Source organism: Tamandua tetradactyla, chromosome X (genome assembly GCF_023851605.1).
Source record: "Tamandua tetradactyla isolate mTamTet1 chromosome X, mTamTet1.pri, whole genome shotgun sequence".
Lineage (NCBI taxonomy): Eukaryota > Metazoa > Chordata > Mammalia > Pilosa > Myrmecophagidae > Tamandua > Tamandua tetradactyla.
Window position 1 is genome coordinate 140,984,198 of NC_135353.1, and position 18,040 is coordinate 141,002,237.

Here is an 18,040-nt window from a genome sequence, read left to right on the forward strand (position 1 = left end):
TTTCCAAATTCTCTGCCATTTCAAAACAAAGGTCGCCCTCCTTCCAATTTGTAATGGAAGTATCTTTAGAGTCCATAATTCTACCAACAGTCTTTTCAGAGTAATCTCGGCTTTCTCTGTCAAGTTCTTCACAACTCTTCCAAAGAATCCTCCCCTTGTTCAATTAAAAAGCTATTCCAATGTGTTTGACATTTGCAAATGTAGAAGCACCCCACTTCTGGCACCAAAATCTGTTTTAGTTTGTTGACTACTACATGGTACAAACCCATTCTCTTAGCCATTTTGCTATTCATCCTGTCCTGATATTACAAATATGCTTTAATTCCCTGGTTTAGAACATGTCTAATCTTTTTCTGTTACCTAGAGAGGGGTCTGTACAGCCTTGCCCTGAATTCCATTATAACTTAAAGGGAAACTTAAAGTCCTTGAGGTCCTGCAGATGATGGAGGAGGTTATCCTCAAATTCTTTGCAGCAGAAACCCACTTTGGTGGCACCAAGCTTGACTTCCAGATGGAACAGTACAACTCTAAAAGGGAAAGTGATGGCATCTGTATCATAAATCTAAAGAGGACCTGGGAGAAGCTTCTGTTGACAGTTCAGTCCTTTGTTTCCACTGAAATCCCAGTTGATGTCAGTGTCACATCCTCCAGCGACACGGTCAGCGGGCTGGGCTGAAGTTTACTGTGGCCAGGGGAACCATTCCTATTGCCAGGTGCTTCACTCCTGGAATCTTCACTCACCAGGTCCAGGAGCCTTCTGGGAGCTGCTGGTGGTGACCAAGCCTGGGATGACCGCCAGCCTCTCATAGAGGGCTTGTATCCTCCCCTGCCAACCATTGCTCTATGTAGCACAAACTCCCTCTGTGCCATGTGGACATCGCTGTCCCATGCAACAACAAAGGAGCTCAATCAGTGGGGTCTGATGTAGGGGTGCTGGTCCATACAGTTTTGCTCTGGCTTAGAGAGCACCATCTCTCATGAGCACCCATAGTTCAATATGACACAATCCAGGAATGATATCAAATCTATTCAATAACTGGTATGGCATACACATACCAACCAATCAAAAGAGACTCCTAACTAATTAGAATGGGCTCTGTCCTGTTAGAAACTATCATTTTTCATTATTAATTGGCTCTAAAGTCCCCATTATTTACTAATGAAAGATGAAGACATTCAAATTTAGATTTGCATGGTTCTTGATCAGGAAATTCATTTTCTTATGAAAATTTCTTTCCACATGCAGGTCAAAAATGTAATGAAAAATATTATGGCTGGACTGCAACAAACGAACAGTGAAAAGATTCTCCTGAGCTGGGTCCGACAATCAACTCGTAATTATCCACAAGTTAATGTTATAAACTTCACCACCAGCTGGTCAGATGGCCTGGCTTTGAATGCTCTCATTCATAGTCATAGGTAAGGAGGCTACGGAGAGATTGAATGATTTTTGGAAGTATTAATTTAGAGGTCGATGATGTGTTTTTCCCTAGTGTGGTTCCAGATCATTTGCTACTATGTATTCTGTTATGTGTGTTAACCATATCAATCACTGTCCATCAAAAAGGACTGATTAAGAAATGTGTACTAATATATAGGCACTCTAATGATTTCATTCAGATGTTGAAGTAGTAAAATCATTGTAGCATAAATGTGCTTATGGCAGGGGTGGGGGGAGTTACTGTATTTGCAATATGGACTCTTACACAAAATCCAGGTTGTATTCTAACTTTGCTCAGAACAGACTTGCTATTTTTATAGTAGAGCCTAACTCCTGTGGGTTGGAGCCTAAACTACAGAATTAAAAATGAAGCCAAATGTCATGGCAATGGCTATAGTAAAACTAATGACCACCAAAGAATAAATAATGTAGAAAAAGAAACGTTTTTCTTGTCAATTGCATGCTTAGATAGCAAAATCCCATGAGGCCCCATATATTTTCTTATAGGTCAGTATTAAAAGAGGCTCTGAGCATCTTAGCAACCAAGGCAAAAAGCAGAACACAATTAATTCTCTGCCTCTGCTTAGAATATCAAAAGAAATAATGGCTCTGGAAGAGCAAAGCAATTCATATACAGAGTAAGAGTAATTTTTTCTGTGGATCTTCATAAAAAGAATTCACTGTGATATAGTGAACTGAATGTTGTCAACTATATTCCATGCTATAATATATTTCCCAAGATAACAACATAGTTGTCTGTTTTTCTTTATAAAAATAAACACAATGCAGCTCAAAAAGCATAACAACATATAAATATAAAATAATTTGTAAAATCAAAAGAATACTATTTTAGTGTTCCTGTTAACCAGCTCATTTACCCAACCCAGTCCCCAGTGTGAAATGCATTACCTGATCAACTATGTTTGAAATGCCACTAGACCGCATCTTCCCTGATTTTCAGAGCAACCTATCTTTTCTCACTTTGATCTTTCTTTTATTATCATTTTTTTGACAAGCTGATCATTTCCTACGCCAGTCTTGTTTCAAGAAAATTCCAGGATGTAACTTTTCATAATGATCAAGCTCAATCCAGGAACAGACTCTAAATAAGCCCATTTCCCCAGGGCCTTTTTCCCAGCTGAGCTTAATTCACTTTAGCCAGACTGGGCTCTCAGTTAAGGATTCAGCACCCTGATTTTTAGACAGGAGGCAGGCTCAGACCAGGTGGCATGTTAAACAATTGTTTTGGTTTTCTTAGCTGCTCAAGCAAATACAATGCAACGGGTTGGGTTAAACAGTGGGAATTTATAAGTTCATGGTTCTGAGGCTTGGAAAAAATCTGAATGAAGGCATGATCAAGGTGATGCTTTCTTCCGAAAGATTGGTGTTCTGGTGCTACCTGACAGTGATTCTCCGTCGTTGGCTCCTCTGTCCCATGGCCATGCATGTGGCAGCATCTCCTGGCCTCTTCCTTCACTTCCAGTTTCCATTGTCCTTTGGTATCTTGCTTCTTGTGATGTTTTCTCTTCCTCTGTCTGAATTTCATTCTGCTTCTAAAGTCTTCCAGTAATAGGGTTAAGACACATCCTGATTAAGGTGGGTCACACCTAACTGAAGTCACCTCATCAAAAGGACATCCTCACAATGGGTTCACACCCACAGAAATGGGTTAAGATTAAGAATGTGTTTTTCTGGTGCCAAACCACCACAGCAATGTTAACGCATTGTTTTTCATGAGTATTACATGAAAAAAATATATATTCCCCAACTTCAGTGCAACTGGACGAGATGGAACCGAGGCTTGTATTTTGCATCATGTCAGCCCTCAATTATGCAGCCACATGCTTTGTGGAAAGGACCTGAAAATATTGATTCTACTGTTCACACACACATTTTCAGATGAACCAAAAAAAATTGGGGGTCAGATTGTGTTGTCCTTATTAGCATTTTAACATTTTCTCTTCAAGTGGAGACTTCAAATCCTACAAGCATGTTCACATACTACATTGGTTAATATTGTATTTCATGATTTCTGAATATATTTGTAGGTAACAGAGAAAACATGTCCAGATTGCCCTGCTGTGTGTCTGTCCCTGACCCACTCTTTCTCTCTCAAAATATCTTCATATATATATTCTCTCCTGTCATATCACAAGAATCATGAGTAACTACATTTTTACATGTTACATGGCTATTTTTCAAGATGTTTCTGAGTTGATTGATGCTCTTTCACGAATACCCCCTGCCCTTTCTTTTTCTTTTTTTTTTTCATGGGCAGTCACCGGGGAATCGAACCCCAGCTCTCCGGCATGGCAGGCTGAAAAAATTATCACACTTATCTTTACCTCCTCTTCTTTTCTCCTCTCTACCTCACAATTTGTCATACTTATTTTTGCATTAGCAAAGTTTGTGATATTTACGTCTGTTCTATAATTGTAGGTGTTTTGGTGTTGAGTCTATAAATTGAAAGTACATTATTTTTATCATATAAATATGATTAGATTATTATATGAATATGATCAGAACAAAGGAATCAAAATGAACTCTAATAAGCAATTATTATTGGCTAAGCATGTTCTAAGTATAGTAAACCATCTATATCTCATGACATAGATACTATCCTTATTCCCATTTCACAAATTGGGAAACTGAAGAGCAGATAGGTTATGTGAATTACCTAAGATGGTTTGGCTAATATGTGGTAGAGCTGGATATGAACTTATGCTGTTTGTCTTCAGAGCCCCCCTCTTATTCCCTAGGCTGTGTTGCTTTGCCCATGCTGTCATTTTCCTCAAAAGTCTGGTGATACTTGCTTGTTCTTGTGAATTAAGGTCTGGATTATGATCCACTTTTTCATGCATTCAAAAATTATTAAAAATTTCTAATGAATTAATTTTAATATTTTAAAGAATTCATTTGATTTGTTTTATTGCTATAAGGAACCTTGTGGCCATTCAGTGTAATTTCTTCTCTTTTAATTGAGGCACTAAAGAACAAATAGGCTATATGGCTTACATAAGCTAACCATCTAGGTGGTTAACGAAAGGAACAGAGTTAGAATATGGAGGCAACTATATTTCACCATGAATATGGTGAAAATTCGTGTATTATAGGGGAGAAAACTAGTTCCCTACACTCCCATGCATGTCTTCTGTTCTAGTCCCATTGCCTAGAGACGAACAACTGAAGATGGTACAGAGGCTGTATAGTGAATTTCCTACCCCACCAAATAATCAAGATTTTAAGCTTAATTCCTTTCATTCTCTCCATCACTAGAGACAGTCCCCAATTTATAAACATTTTAGGTTGTTTGTTAGCTGTTTGCGATATCTTGGAACATATAGGAGTGATTTGATTTCCTGAATCACCCACAAAATCAGGGAGAATTTTTCAGTGAAAGATCAATTAAAGAAAAGCAAATGAGCGCCAAATGAGAACTACATCTGTAACTTAATTTTAAATTATGATTCTAGAAAGTAACAGCTGACCCATCCTTGCAGAGTCTAGTTTCAGGAGTCCATAGGCAGACCCAAATGACCAAAAACAGTATTGAAATTATTTTTACAGATATGGATTGAAATTTGTCTGGGTAGAGGGATCATAGCTCTCATCAGATTCTCAAATGTTTTTGTGATTCTGGAAAAGATGGCAAACCACTTAACTAATGGTTTCCAATATTGTTAGGTTAAATTTTAATTCCTTAACAACCAAGGCCATACGCAAAGTCATGCCAATTCCCTCTCCTAACCATATCTACCATTGCTTGATGGTAAAAACCTGCAACAGAGCCAAGCTTGCAAAATCTTGATAGCCTGAAAATTTCCTGCTTTTTCTTTTCCTAAGAGCTTTGATTCTCTAATATCTGCACACTTTTCATAATCCAAACCCAGGCCCTCCTTTCAGACTCCCTTAAGCCTCAGTAACTTTGCGGGCCTCTTTCAGATTTCAGAAAGCATGCATTATGATCTGTACATTTTAATATTTAGATTTTAATTAACATTTCATGGTGTATGCATTTTTTCCTCATTAAATTTAAAATCCTTATAAGATAAGAGCTGCATCTTATGTTCATAAGTCGTGTGTTCATTCATTCTTTAATATAGTCAGAAAATATTTATCGAGTAATGTCATGTGTTAGGCTGGGTTTCTACTAGCAAGCAGGACTGAACTGGCAAAAAAAAAAAAAAGTCCCTGTCTTTAAGGAGCTTACCTTCTAGAGGAGGAGACCTATAAATAGATAAAGTTCATTAAAGTGTATGATATGCAAATGTGTAGTTGGTGCTAAGGAAAAAAAAAATAAAGCAGTTAAAGGGGAAAGGGATGAATGTGCATGTCTGATTGGGGTGAGGAAGAGGGTTGTCATTTCAGATGGAGTGGCCAGAGAAGGGACTCATCAATAAAGTGACTTTTGACTAAAGACCCAAATGAAGTAGAGGAGTGAGCCTTGTTAATGTCCAGGAGAAGAGAACTCCAGGCAGAGGGAATAACAAATACAAAAGCAGGAAACCCTCTAGCTTGCTTGGGGAATGTTTTGGTTTGTTAAATGCTACCTGAATGCAATATTCCAGAAATGAAATAGCTTTTCAAAAGGGAATTTATTAAGTTACAAATTTACAGTTGTAAGGCCATAAAAATGTCCAAACTAAGGTATCCAGAGAAAGATATCTTGACTCAAGGAAATCCAATGTATGTCCAGTGGAAAGGCATGTGCTGGTGTTTGCTGGTCATTTTATCACCAAACATCTATGTCTAGGCATCTGCTCTCTCTGTTGGCACACCAAGTGCCTCCATATGTCTGTGTCTGTGCTACTTCTGAAGCAACTCTTCTCTAAATGTCTGTTTCTGAGCTTTCTTCAGAATGTTTCCCCTTTTATAGAACTCTAGCAAACTAATCAAGACCTACCTTGTATGGGTGGAGTCACATCTCCACCTAATCAAAATTCATACCCACAATTGGGTGTGTCACATCTCCATGGAAACAATCCAGTCAAAGGTCCCACCCACAACTGGGTGTGTTATATCTCCATGGAAACAACCAATCAAAGTTTTCTGCCCTACATTATTGAATCAGGATTAAAAGAAGCATGCCTGTCTCCACAAGATTGGATCAGGAAAAATGACATGGTTTTTCTGGGGTATATAACAGCTTCAAACTGGCACAGGGAATCTCGGGAGAGAAGTTGGAAATAAAATCAGAATGTTAATGGGGAGTCAGACCCTGCAGGTCACAGTTAAATGTGTGAATTTCACTCCCTCCTTTGCAGGGTTTTGAGAAGCAGGCTCTGACAAAAGTTAAATTTTAACAGATCACTCTGGCAGCTCTTTTAAGAATAGACCAACAGGAGCTAATGTGGGAGTAGAATGAGTAGCTAGGAGGCTATCAGGATAATCCATGCAAGATAAAACAATTGTTTGGACTAGGGTGATAGCAGCAGGAATAGGGAGATGTGGTCAAATTCTGGAAATATCTTCAATTAAGTGTCTTGTAAAAGTTTTGAAAGAGTCATCAATGATGACTCCAAGGTTTTCTGTTTAAATAAATGAAAGCTTGAAAGGTTGGACTTGCTTTTGATTATTGAGATAGGAAAAAAATGGAGAAGCAGGTGGATTTTGGGGAGGGAGAAGAGATATACCAAAGACTCAATTCTGGACACTTGAGGTTTTCAGTGCCTTTAAGTGGAGATACTGAATAGGCAGAGGAATATAGAGCCTGGAGTTCAGGGGCGAGGTCTGGACTAGGCCTATGAAACTGGAAGTTACCTGGAAATGGCTGTTGATATTCAAAGCTTTGAATTTGGATTTGATGAGATCAGCACATTTTTGTGTTTGAGTAACTGAGAATAACTTCTGTTTTCTTCAGGATTTTCAACTCATTGTGAGTTGTTTAAATGAGAAACATCATCCAGGGAAAATGAAGAGTGATACTTGATTCTTATGTACTGTGGACATGGGTTGACAGTCAAAGTTCAGAAATGAAGTGAATCTCATGAAATGTTCTAGGCTGACATATTTTTGCCTGTTTGTGTGTTTTTTTTTTCCAGGCCAGAGCTGTTTGATTGGAATAGTGTGGTTTGCCAGGAGTCAGCCACACAACGACTGGCGCATGCATTCAACATTGCCAAGTATCATTTAGGCATAGAGAAACTTCTTGATCCAGAAGGTCAGTACTACCATTGTTTTTAGTATGGTTTAGTGTTTTGTTTTGATTTGTGTTTCAGACTTGACATTTCGACCTACTAAGCACAAAATGGAAAATTTTTATGTTCCTATATTCTGCATGCATTTAAAATGTGGTCTCTTCTCATAACATATTATGGATTGTCCTTTTTCATTTTTGTTCTGAATTTGACAATATCTCAAACAAAAATATAAAATTGGGGTGATAAAGCAAACCTTTAGAATGATCATGCCTCGTGGATGGAACATGCTGCATTTGGAGTACACTGTCTCCAAATAATTATAAAAAGTTCATGTTTTGCTTATTCTACCAAGAGATTTGATAGACTAATCAGCTATAATTAATTAGATACTCTTGCCAATTTCATTCATATGCTCTATCAAAGGCAACATGGTTTACTGTTTAAATCAGGATATCTATTCCTGGCACTTGTTCTGTTATGATTTGTCACCCTGGGGAAGTCCTCCATTGGATGATTATTCACTTTCTGTTTCTTTAGTTGGAAGGCAGCACTGTATTTATATTTGTATTCTATTACACTTATATGACTTTAATCCTTACCTCTTGTATTACCTAGCTATTCCTTCCAGGCACATGCATTAGAGTGATAATGACATCCTCACCTCTGCTTTCCTTTAAGCCTATGAGAAACGTTCTTTTATTGTGCCAGCTTTTTTGGAAATGCAAACTCAGTTCTTTCTCACTTTTCTTGAGGCTTCACCCACACTCTACCACAAGAGGCTGGAGATTCAAAGTCAGTGTGATTGATGACTGGGATATAATAGAAGCTGACATTTAGGTTTCAGCTAAATATCATTCAATGGTCTTTGGAATATTGAATCAATTCTACAGGGGATCCTTGAGTGGTGGTGGTTGGTCCCATTGGGTAAAGCTCAGAAATAACTCCCAAGGCAGACTTTCACTGGTAAATTTATTGATCAATGTTGTAGGCCCAGAAATCTGATGACCTTCGTTTCTCAATAGCAGATCCATCTCCTGGGAGAGAGGGATAGGCTCACTTTAAAGGAATTCAAACGCTGATATATAAGTCAGAATGGATATGCAGTCGTTTTAAATGAGATATTCAACTATCGCAAGAACTAGTTCTTATATTTGATTAACCAATGCTTCCACCTTGGTGAGCACATGTACTTGGGAAGGCAAATCATAACAACACAAACGTGAATTTATGAGGTTGTAATACAAGTTAGTTCAGTAGAAATGCTTCCTTTCTCTTGGATAATGCATGGCTGAACACTTACTGCCTACCCATTTTTTATTGCTTCTATAAGTTGTCAGCATCCTTTCTGCCCCAGTTGTACTTGCTTATTTTGCAGAGTGGGGGAGGGTCACCTCACTATTGATTTCAAGTACTGATTCCTATATTTTCTCATGCTTCCATAAGATAGTGAGGGCAGATGTAATGAAAATCTGGGCTCCAGTCCCTGAGAATAAGAGCTGCAGTGTACAGATTTTAGGGATAAACTTGTTAATGTGTTGGTTTTAGTTTTCATTCAATCCAAATATGATGCTGAGTTTCCTTTACCTGGAATATATGCTGTTGTTTTCCTTGTGTGTGTCCTGTACTTCATAAAATACTAAGAGTAGGTTTAAAATAGATATTTTTCTTGTTAAGTGAAGAAATGGCTTTTGAACTCTTAGCTCTCCTTTGAACCAATGGCGTTGGGGTGCCTAGGTGGTAGTCCATACACAATCAGTAAGTATGCTTATAGGGCTGTATTAAGAAATGGGCAGTTACATGGAGAATATATTTTATAGCATAAAATAGCATGCTATCGCCAACTCCATGTGCTTTTTTTAAGGGAAAGTATATGTACAAATATACAACATAGTACAGGCTGTACAAATTCCATTGTAATAACTGAAACTTGATAATTCATAGTCAGCCAAATGGTATCGTTCTGCCAATAAAATCTTAGTTCTGAAAGCCCTTTCTATTTACGGACTCCATGTAATTTGAAGAGTATCTTCTAAAAAGGTTTATGAAAGTTTAGTTATGACTATCAATAAGGTGAGGATTTAGCATAAATCTTACATTTTTCAATATTTGTGACTTCCTACCAGTATATTAGAAAAATAGCTAAGTATGCACTTAAATATCATTGCTCAGTATTTTCAAAGAGATGCTATCTATGGTGATTGAAGGAAAAGAATGAATATTAAATAAATTAAAATTAATTTTGTTTACTGATTTGTTTGTCATTAAATACAGAATAGAATCTCTTAGAATCTAAGACTTAGAGTGCTTTCTTCAATGTATCTAACGGGAGATTCATGGACTGCCTTCATGCTTTGTATAGTAATTAAGTATGGGAAATTCAGTTTTTTATTTAACCAAATGTTGGTTCTTTAGCTTATGTGTGACAATAGCAGCTTTTCTCCAAAACTGTTTTAATTTTGGGTCTAATATGCCCCTCTGGAGGTTTATGTTTAGGGAGATTGTTATTATTGGGGGATTGAAGTTATGTTTGGCTTAAGAAATACCTGCCACAAGAAAAGTCTTTTTAGAATTTTGAACATATGATTTGTTGATTGAATTGATTGATAAAGTATAATTTGGAGGTTTTTGTGTCTTGCATGTATGGAGTTTTGGATGCTTTATTTGGCCTTCACTGGTTCTCTAAGGCCTCAGGTTTGATTTTAAGTGCCATTGCCTTTTCAAACATAGTACTAGGTATTAGCATTGGCAGTTTCAGGAGCTATATTTCTCTTGTGTTTAAAGGTTATATATGCAAAAATAAGTAATAATAAGGGAAGAATATTTAATTATTTATGCCTATTTTGCTCATCAATGTAAGGATTTATCTCTTTTCAAAATATATCTCATTATGAATCAGATATTTTGATTACAATGATTTCTCTATAAGACATACATTATATATCCATTGTAGGTTTTGTTTCCATGGTTTGCATCCCTAAGTTTCAAACAAATTAGTTTGTTTGCGAGTCCCCACGACATTCCCTTTATTAAGAGACTGCTGTGTCAGCTTTTCCTTGTGAATAACAAATTAAAGACGCCTTTTTTTAATGGGATCAGGAATAAAACGTTGGGACAATTTTAGATGACTTTCATACAGTGCCTTCAAAAGTCATTTTCATTTTAGATATGCAGTATGATGTAGAAATACCCTCACTTATTACCAGGTTAACTTTAAAATGAAAAATGAATGATGACAGTCAAACTTGACTAACAAACAATAAAGAACACTAGAATTTGGGAGAAATGTTTGTAACCTCAAAATGACATTTACAAACCAATTAGAGTTTGGTTTTAATCCACTCCGTTTTGACTTCATAAGGATGGTGACACAGATTCTATTTTCTGCTTGGCTAATCCCTTCATCACTCGAGTTGTTTTTAGAGTCCATTTTCCCCAAAATTAGCTCTGTCTATAGAAAGTTTTACTCTCGCAAAGAATGTTTTCAGACTTATCTTTGCATGCATACAGATTTTATCTTTAGAACAATTTTGTAAAGGGAATATATACCTCTGTGTTTGCTATAAAACAGAAAGAAGGATGTCGACGGACTATTATTTTGGGTTTGATATCAATGGTTTGAACAAGTGCTATTCAGTGACTTGATGAACCGGTAGACTATATTATAGAGTAATGCATTTAGCAATTTAGATTACTTTTAAAATTATATTGTACTGTATATCTTCTAATATCAACAGCTGTAGGCAGTGAGTATAATAAACTTTCAGTTGTAACATTTACTGGATTTTATATCTGTGTGTACTTTAGAAGCAGTCATCAATTTGCATGGTTCTTATATTTCACTTCATTCATCAAGCTCAAATGCCAAAACACAGATTCTTTGTTTCTTTATTGGCTGTATTGTTAAAGCAATATTTTGTAGAGCCTTTTTTGCCATTAGTTGTTCAGTTGCAATCGTCTAATAATAACATCTGGTCCAGAATTTTGTTTGAGATCTGGTAATATATTGACTCTCTCCTTCATCACCATAAAGGTATGAAGAGTTTCTAAAGTTGTTTTTTCTTAACTTTGCATATCACTTCTTGTTTCACAATTATAATGTATTCATTCACAGTTGGTTTCTGGAATATCAATCCACTCTTTAGTACCATGCAATGACCTAGTGAGTTGTACAGCATTTAAAAAATTTTAAGTATATAAATCTATAATATTAATTTTAATGAAGTGTAACTTCCCTTTATTACTTGCAGGCAGAATCCATGGTGTTTTTATTTGTATTACAGTCCATATTTGCTGAAAAAATTATTAGAATATAATTAATTAGCATAATATAAATTTTCCTTTCAGAAACCCAAGAAAGGAAATATTATTATTAGGAATAGATATACAGGACAAGAAATGTGACTTGGCTGGTAGTGCATTAGATAATTCTGGATGCTCATTCTAAGCCCTGGTAAACATAGGACATGGTTTACAGGGCCAAAAGGACATAGATGTTTTGGGGACTTGGTATCTAGATTAAATTCATGAAGTCTTCATTTTGATAAATACTACAAAATGAACGTACTCTTGCCGAAGAAAATGTACAGCAAATTAAAAATAAAGATTTAAATTGATGCAATCAAACACTGATTCGGTCATCTTAGGTCAGTTAATGAGGAAACAGCACTGAACAAGGCAGAAAATGTCCCCATCTTCGTGCAACTGTCATTCCAGTGAGGAAAACACTGATGCTTTATGAGCTGGGTGGTTAGGAAGCAGAATTTAATATAATGGAAATGATGTTTGAGAAGCATTAATCCAGCATTAAGCAAATTGAAGGAGTAAGTATGAAAATTAGATGTGTCTTCATTCAAGTAACTTGACCACTTAGAGATTTATGGAAATAGTGTGGTGCAGACTTAAATTAGAGACCTTGAAGAAAAGGCCTTCACAGTTATACTTAACATTGCCCTTACTTCATTGAGAGGGAAATCCTAAGAGAGACTGGCCTACCGTAAATTGTCTGTGACCAGGCCCCCTGAGTCGCCACTTTAGAGTTTTTAGTTTTCTTCTATCTTTGTCCCAACCATCACATTTTCATACCACAAGAAATAGCGATACTAGTTCACACAAGTAACAATTGAAAGGCTAAAACCATGCAATTCAGAAGATTGTTGTTAAACTGAGCAGCTAGAAATTTGTATGGACGCGGATGCTCATTTCATATCATTAAGATTGATTTTTTTTCTAGAACCCATTGTCGAACACATTTGTCTTCAGAAAATATAATGAGGGTTGGAATATATTAGTGCCTCTCCTGTGTATAACATTTCAGCTAGATATTATTATGTAAATATCTCAAACTCTTTACAGCCAAACTCTGCAGTACAAAGTGTTCTGCTGTTCCATGTAATTATTTTTTAAAACATTTTAATAATACACATGTGAATAAAAATGGCCATTGTCTTTTTGATGACAAAGTAACCTTTATGAAATATGTGTTCCTTTGTACCTTTTTATTTGTGATTTATATCATTATCTCCAGGAGAGAGTCTTTGGCGATATCGTAAGCTGTTATTACCTAAACCTGGATTCCACGTTTCTTGGAAGAACATTTCTTAGTCTGGTTGCACTGTTATGGAAAGTAGAAAGTATCATCTGCTATGTAGATATGGTAATAGCGAAATAATGTTCCTATTATATCAGCAGGAGACCACTTAACATTTTCCAGGGTTTCTTTTTTAAAGAAACATTAAAATTTGATCATTAAAGGCAAATTATATCATCTAATAGTGTTAAATGTATTAATAATGAAAATGTTTCTTTAATTTTGGACTTCACTGGATTGCAATTGAAGTGAACAAATTTGAGATGGCATTATTATACCAGCAAAGGAATGGTATATTAGTACATTTAGTGTTGCCATCTCATTTCTTTAATGTATATTCATCCCAACCTTTTAACAAGGGAATTTGGAAAACACTGTGTTAAATAATTTAGATGTATACTTTTATTAGCATTGCTTAGAACAGATGCTAGCACTGATAACGAAGCTTCAGAAAAACTGATAGCGGATGTAAAAATCCAGAGAAAAGTGATTAACATATTCTGGCATGCATATCCTTGGAGCAAGGGCACGTACTAGAGTATCCTTGACTATTTTTAGTTTTCATCTTGAACCTTAAGACACTTCTCTGTTCCATGGCCAGACCCATTGCATAACTAGCATCACACTGCTACATTAATATACTTTGATGCATTTGAATTAAAAAAGACTGCCTGTTTGAAACTATTATATACACCAGTAAAGCCACGTTTTGATTTTGATCCAATCTTGTAGGGCCAGACCTATTGTTCAGGGTGGAAAACTTTGAATGGATTGTTTCCATGGAGATATGACATACCCGATTATGAGTGTGGCCTTTTGATTAGATGGAGATGTGACTCCACCCATTCAAGGTGGGTCTTGAACTGGAGTCCTTTAAAGGAGGAAACATTTTGGAAAACCTCAAATGCAAACACTTAGAGAATAGTGCTTCAGAGCTGACAGAGACACAGATGTTTGGAGATGCTTGGAGTACTGAGAGAATGAGCAGATGCCTAGACACAGGCAGAGCCCAGCAGTCATTGCCCTGTGCCTTGCTATGAGATGCTAAGCAAGCCAGGACCCAGAGTTGTGTCCCTGAGTTGCTAAGTGGAGGCCCATAGATACTTAGAGAGGAAACCACTAGAATCAAAAGCTGGAAGCAATGAAACTGAAAACAAGGACCAGCCACATGCCTTCCCATGTGACAGGCATTGGCCTTTCTTGGGTCAAGTTATCTTTTCTTGGATATCCTAGTTTGTATATTTTTCTGGCCTTAGAACTGTTAACTTATAATTCAATAAGTTCTTTTTTTAAAAGCTGTTCCATTTCTGGTATATTGCATTCTGGCAGCTTTACCAAACCCAAACAAGGACTATCCCAGAGTCTCTGGAAGCATCCTTAGATCCATCATTGCTGCTACAGAAATGAACTCTTTAAAGGGACAATGGGGTGATCCTTTGTACATGAGAGTAATTCATAGTACCATCAAAATAAGTAAATCAAAACTTTCTACCTGGGTAAACAGTTGCCAATATAGCACACACATATTATTGCAAGATCAAAATGAGAATATACATATCATATTATAATTCAGATAACTGTATTGACATTAAAATAATAGTATCGCAATCTCCTGTTTCCTGATGAAGAGATTTTAAATTGCTTGTCACAACAGCAATGCTATATGTATAATACATAGTTATATATATAAGCATATATTTCCTAGTAGCCTCAAAAGCCGAAAAAGTTATAGGCGTGCACCTTAGATCAGCAGTGTGGGGTTAAGAGAGGAAGAAGGAGCCAGATGGAGTCAGTGTCTCTTTTTTGATGACCTGCGTCTAAATGTTAAGGTTATACTTTATTTTCAGTTCAGTTAACACAGAAAACTGAATATTTTTAGGGCAGTTTGAGGTAATCACTAATACATTGAAGCTATTTTTGTCCTACTGTTCCATTTCAGTTGTTGCAATGACTGAAATAATTGGATATAACTGTTCCAAATTTACCCACTTAGACAACATGGAGACCTGCAAAACATTAAATACAGTGTCTGTGTACATGTGCCCTGCATTTACCCTTTCTAACATAATTGTGTATATTTTTACTAATGTTTCATGTTCTTTTATAATTTATGATAATTTTTACTTCCTGGAAAATTGTCAGCCAACATATATTTTTCACCTCAACTAGTAAATGATTTGTAAAATTAAAATGGCTGTGCTGTAGTTAAGCAATGAAGTTTCTTACTGGATTTAGAAAGTTAAATGATTTATAATCGAATGGTTTGATTTCAGATTTGCATTGTGTGTGAGGTTCTATACAAAATTTGTTCTGACACTGTTCTAGTTGGCTAGCTGCTGGAATGCAATATGCCAGAAATGGGACAGCTTTTAAAAGGGGGAATTTAATAAATTCCCAGTTTACAGTTCTAAGGCCATGGAAATATCCCAATTAAAGTATATCTATAAACATGTCCAAATTAAGGCACCAACAAGAGGTTACCTTCACTCAAGAAAGACCAATGATGTTCAGGGTTTCTCTCTCAACTGGAGAGGCACATGGCAACTTGGCAACGTCTGCTAGCTTTCTCTCCAGGTCTCATGTTTTATGAAGCTCCTCTAGGGGCATTTTCCTTCTTCATCTCCAAAGGTCTCTGGCTGCATTGGGATCTAGTAGTTTTCGTGGCTATCTCATCGTTCTGAAGCTTTTTCCAATATGCTTCCTCTTTTAAAAGATTCCAGTAAACTAATCAAGACCCACCTGGAATGAGTGGAGTCACAGCTCCCTCTAATCAAAGTTAATATTCACGGTTGGGTGAGTTACATCTCCATGGAGATAATCTAATCAAGTTATCACAGACTACATTGTTGAATAGGGATTAAAAGAAGCCATTGCTCCCTCAAGATTGGATTAAGATTAAGCATGGCTTTTCTGGGGTGCATAAATCCTTTCAAACCAGCACAGACACTTTTGAGTATAATCTCTCACTAGAGCACTAAAAATCTATTTTCAATTACCTTATGAGGATTTTTTTAAAACAACTGTTGTTTTGTTTTTTTATTTTTTAAGTGGGGGAAACATAACATCATAAACCTATTCAGTAACAATAAATAAGTCTAAATGACTGATAGCACATTTATAAAGTGTTTAGACAAAGGGAAATGCAGTCATCACTTTCCCATGCTGAATGACATATAATATTTATTTTGGCAATAGTATCTTCAGCTGTATCATCACAGGGAGAAAAGACTAGACTATTAAGGAAAATATATTTTTTAAAAACTGTTGCTCATTTGCTAATTTATTTTAATAAGGCTCAGTTATGAAGGAATAATTGGGATAATATTTGAGTAATTAAAGTGTTCATTCTATAGGTGATATCCGTGGTTGTTATTATCGCAGAATGGTGTTGCCATAACCTAAGCAATTTTGAATGTTTAACTAGTGGTAGAAGATGAAAATACAATGACATACCGAGTTTAAAAATGCATGTAAGGTTTTAGAGAAGTCAAACGTAAAATTTGAAAATAAGGCCTATGTTGCTGACAGTTCGGACATTTTTATTCAGTTTCATTATCTTCAAAATGGAATTATCTTATCAGATTGGCAGTTATAATAAATGTTACAGAACCTGTGAATGAATATCTGAAAGCTTCAAAAGTGAGTATTGGGAAAATTGATCTGAGGATACAGTCATACTTTTCCCAAGCAAATAATTACTCCATGTAAAATTTCATTGGTCATTTAAAAGGTAAACAGGAAATATAAGATGAAATGTAATTTACAACAACATTGTGAGATACTATTTCAATATCGCTTAATACACTTTTACATTAAATTGAAGCACAGTAGTCCCTTCAATTTTTTTTAATTTATCACCAGAGATATAAATTCTAATATACAAAGTTCCTTTTTCTAAAAGGAAACTAAAATTTAAATAGCACAACCATGTTCTAGACGCTTCTTATACTTTATTCTGTTTTATCTACCCAGTAATTCCAGAACAGTTTATTTTCACTTTATAGATGGAAAAACTGAGGCTTTGAGTTTTACTATAACCAAGATCACACAGCAGATAGATAGCTGAGCTCTAATCAAATCCATGTTTATCTCTTCTCAAAGACCATATTCTTTCAAATGTTGACTGTCCAATAAAATCATCTGAAGGAGCTCTTTGAAAATATTGGCACTGGGGCTGTTATTCCAATTTCATTGGTCTGAGATGGGATCCTGGCACCAGCAATCATTAAAAGCTTATCAAGTTCTATTATCATGCAGCCAAGGTTGAAGAGCACTACACTAGAGCAATGACATCCAGGATATGTGCCTTTTTAGAGGATGTTCTAGTTTGCTAGCTGCTGGAATGTGATATACCAGAAACAGAATGGCTTTTAAAAAGGGGAATTTATTAAGTTGCTAGTTTACAGTTCTAAGGCTGAGAAAATGTCCCAATTAAAGCAAATCTATAAAAATGTCCAATCTAAGGCATCCAGGGAAAGATACCTTAGTTCCAGAAGGCTGATGACATTCAGGGTTTTTCTCTCAACCAGAAAAGCACATGGCCAACATGGCGATGTCTGCTAGCTTTCTTTCCAGGCTTCTTGTTTCATGACACTCCCCTGGGGGAGCATTCCTTCTTCATCTCCAAAGGTTTCTGGCTGCGTGGGCTCTGAAGCTTTGTCTAAAAAGTTTCCTTCTTAAAGGGCTCCGGTAAGGAACCTCATCTTGAATGAGTAGAGGCACATTTCCATGGAAGCCATCTAATCAAAAGTTACCACCCGCAGTTTGGTGGGTCACATGTCCATGGGAACAATTAAAAAGCTCCCACGTAACAATATTGGATGAGGCTTAAAGGACATGGGTTTTCTGGGGTCTACAGCAGATTCGAACAGG

At 36.2% G+C, this 18,040-nt stretch overlaps 1 protein-coding gene across 8 annotated transcripts in view; it reads left to right on the forward strand.

Annotated features, from left to right (window-relative positions):
• The window catches only part of DMD (dystrophin), a 2,428,671-nt gene that overhangs the window by 726,289 nt on the left and 1,684,342 nt on the right, over nucleotides 1-18,040 (forward strand). For all 8 annotated transcript variants that reach the window (XM_077145121.1, XM_077145123.1, XM_077145120.1 and 5 more), the window contains exons 6-7: nucleotides 1,247-1,419; nucleotides 7,483-7,601. In XM_077145121.1, coding sequence (XP_077001236.1) covers nucleotides 1,247-1,419; nucleotides 7,483-7,601 — 292 coding nt within the window. The remainder of the gene's footprint in view (nucleotides 1-1,246; nucleotides 1,420-7,482; nucleotides 7,602-18,040) is intronic.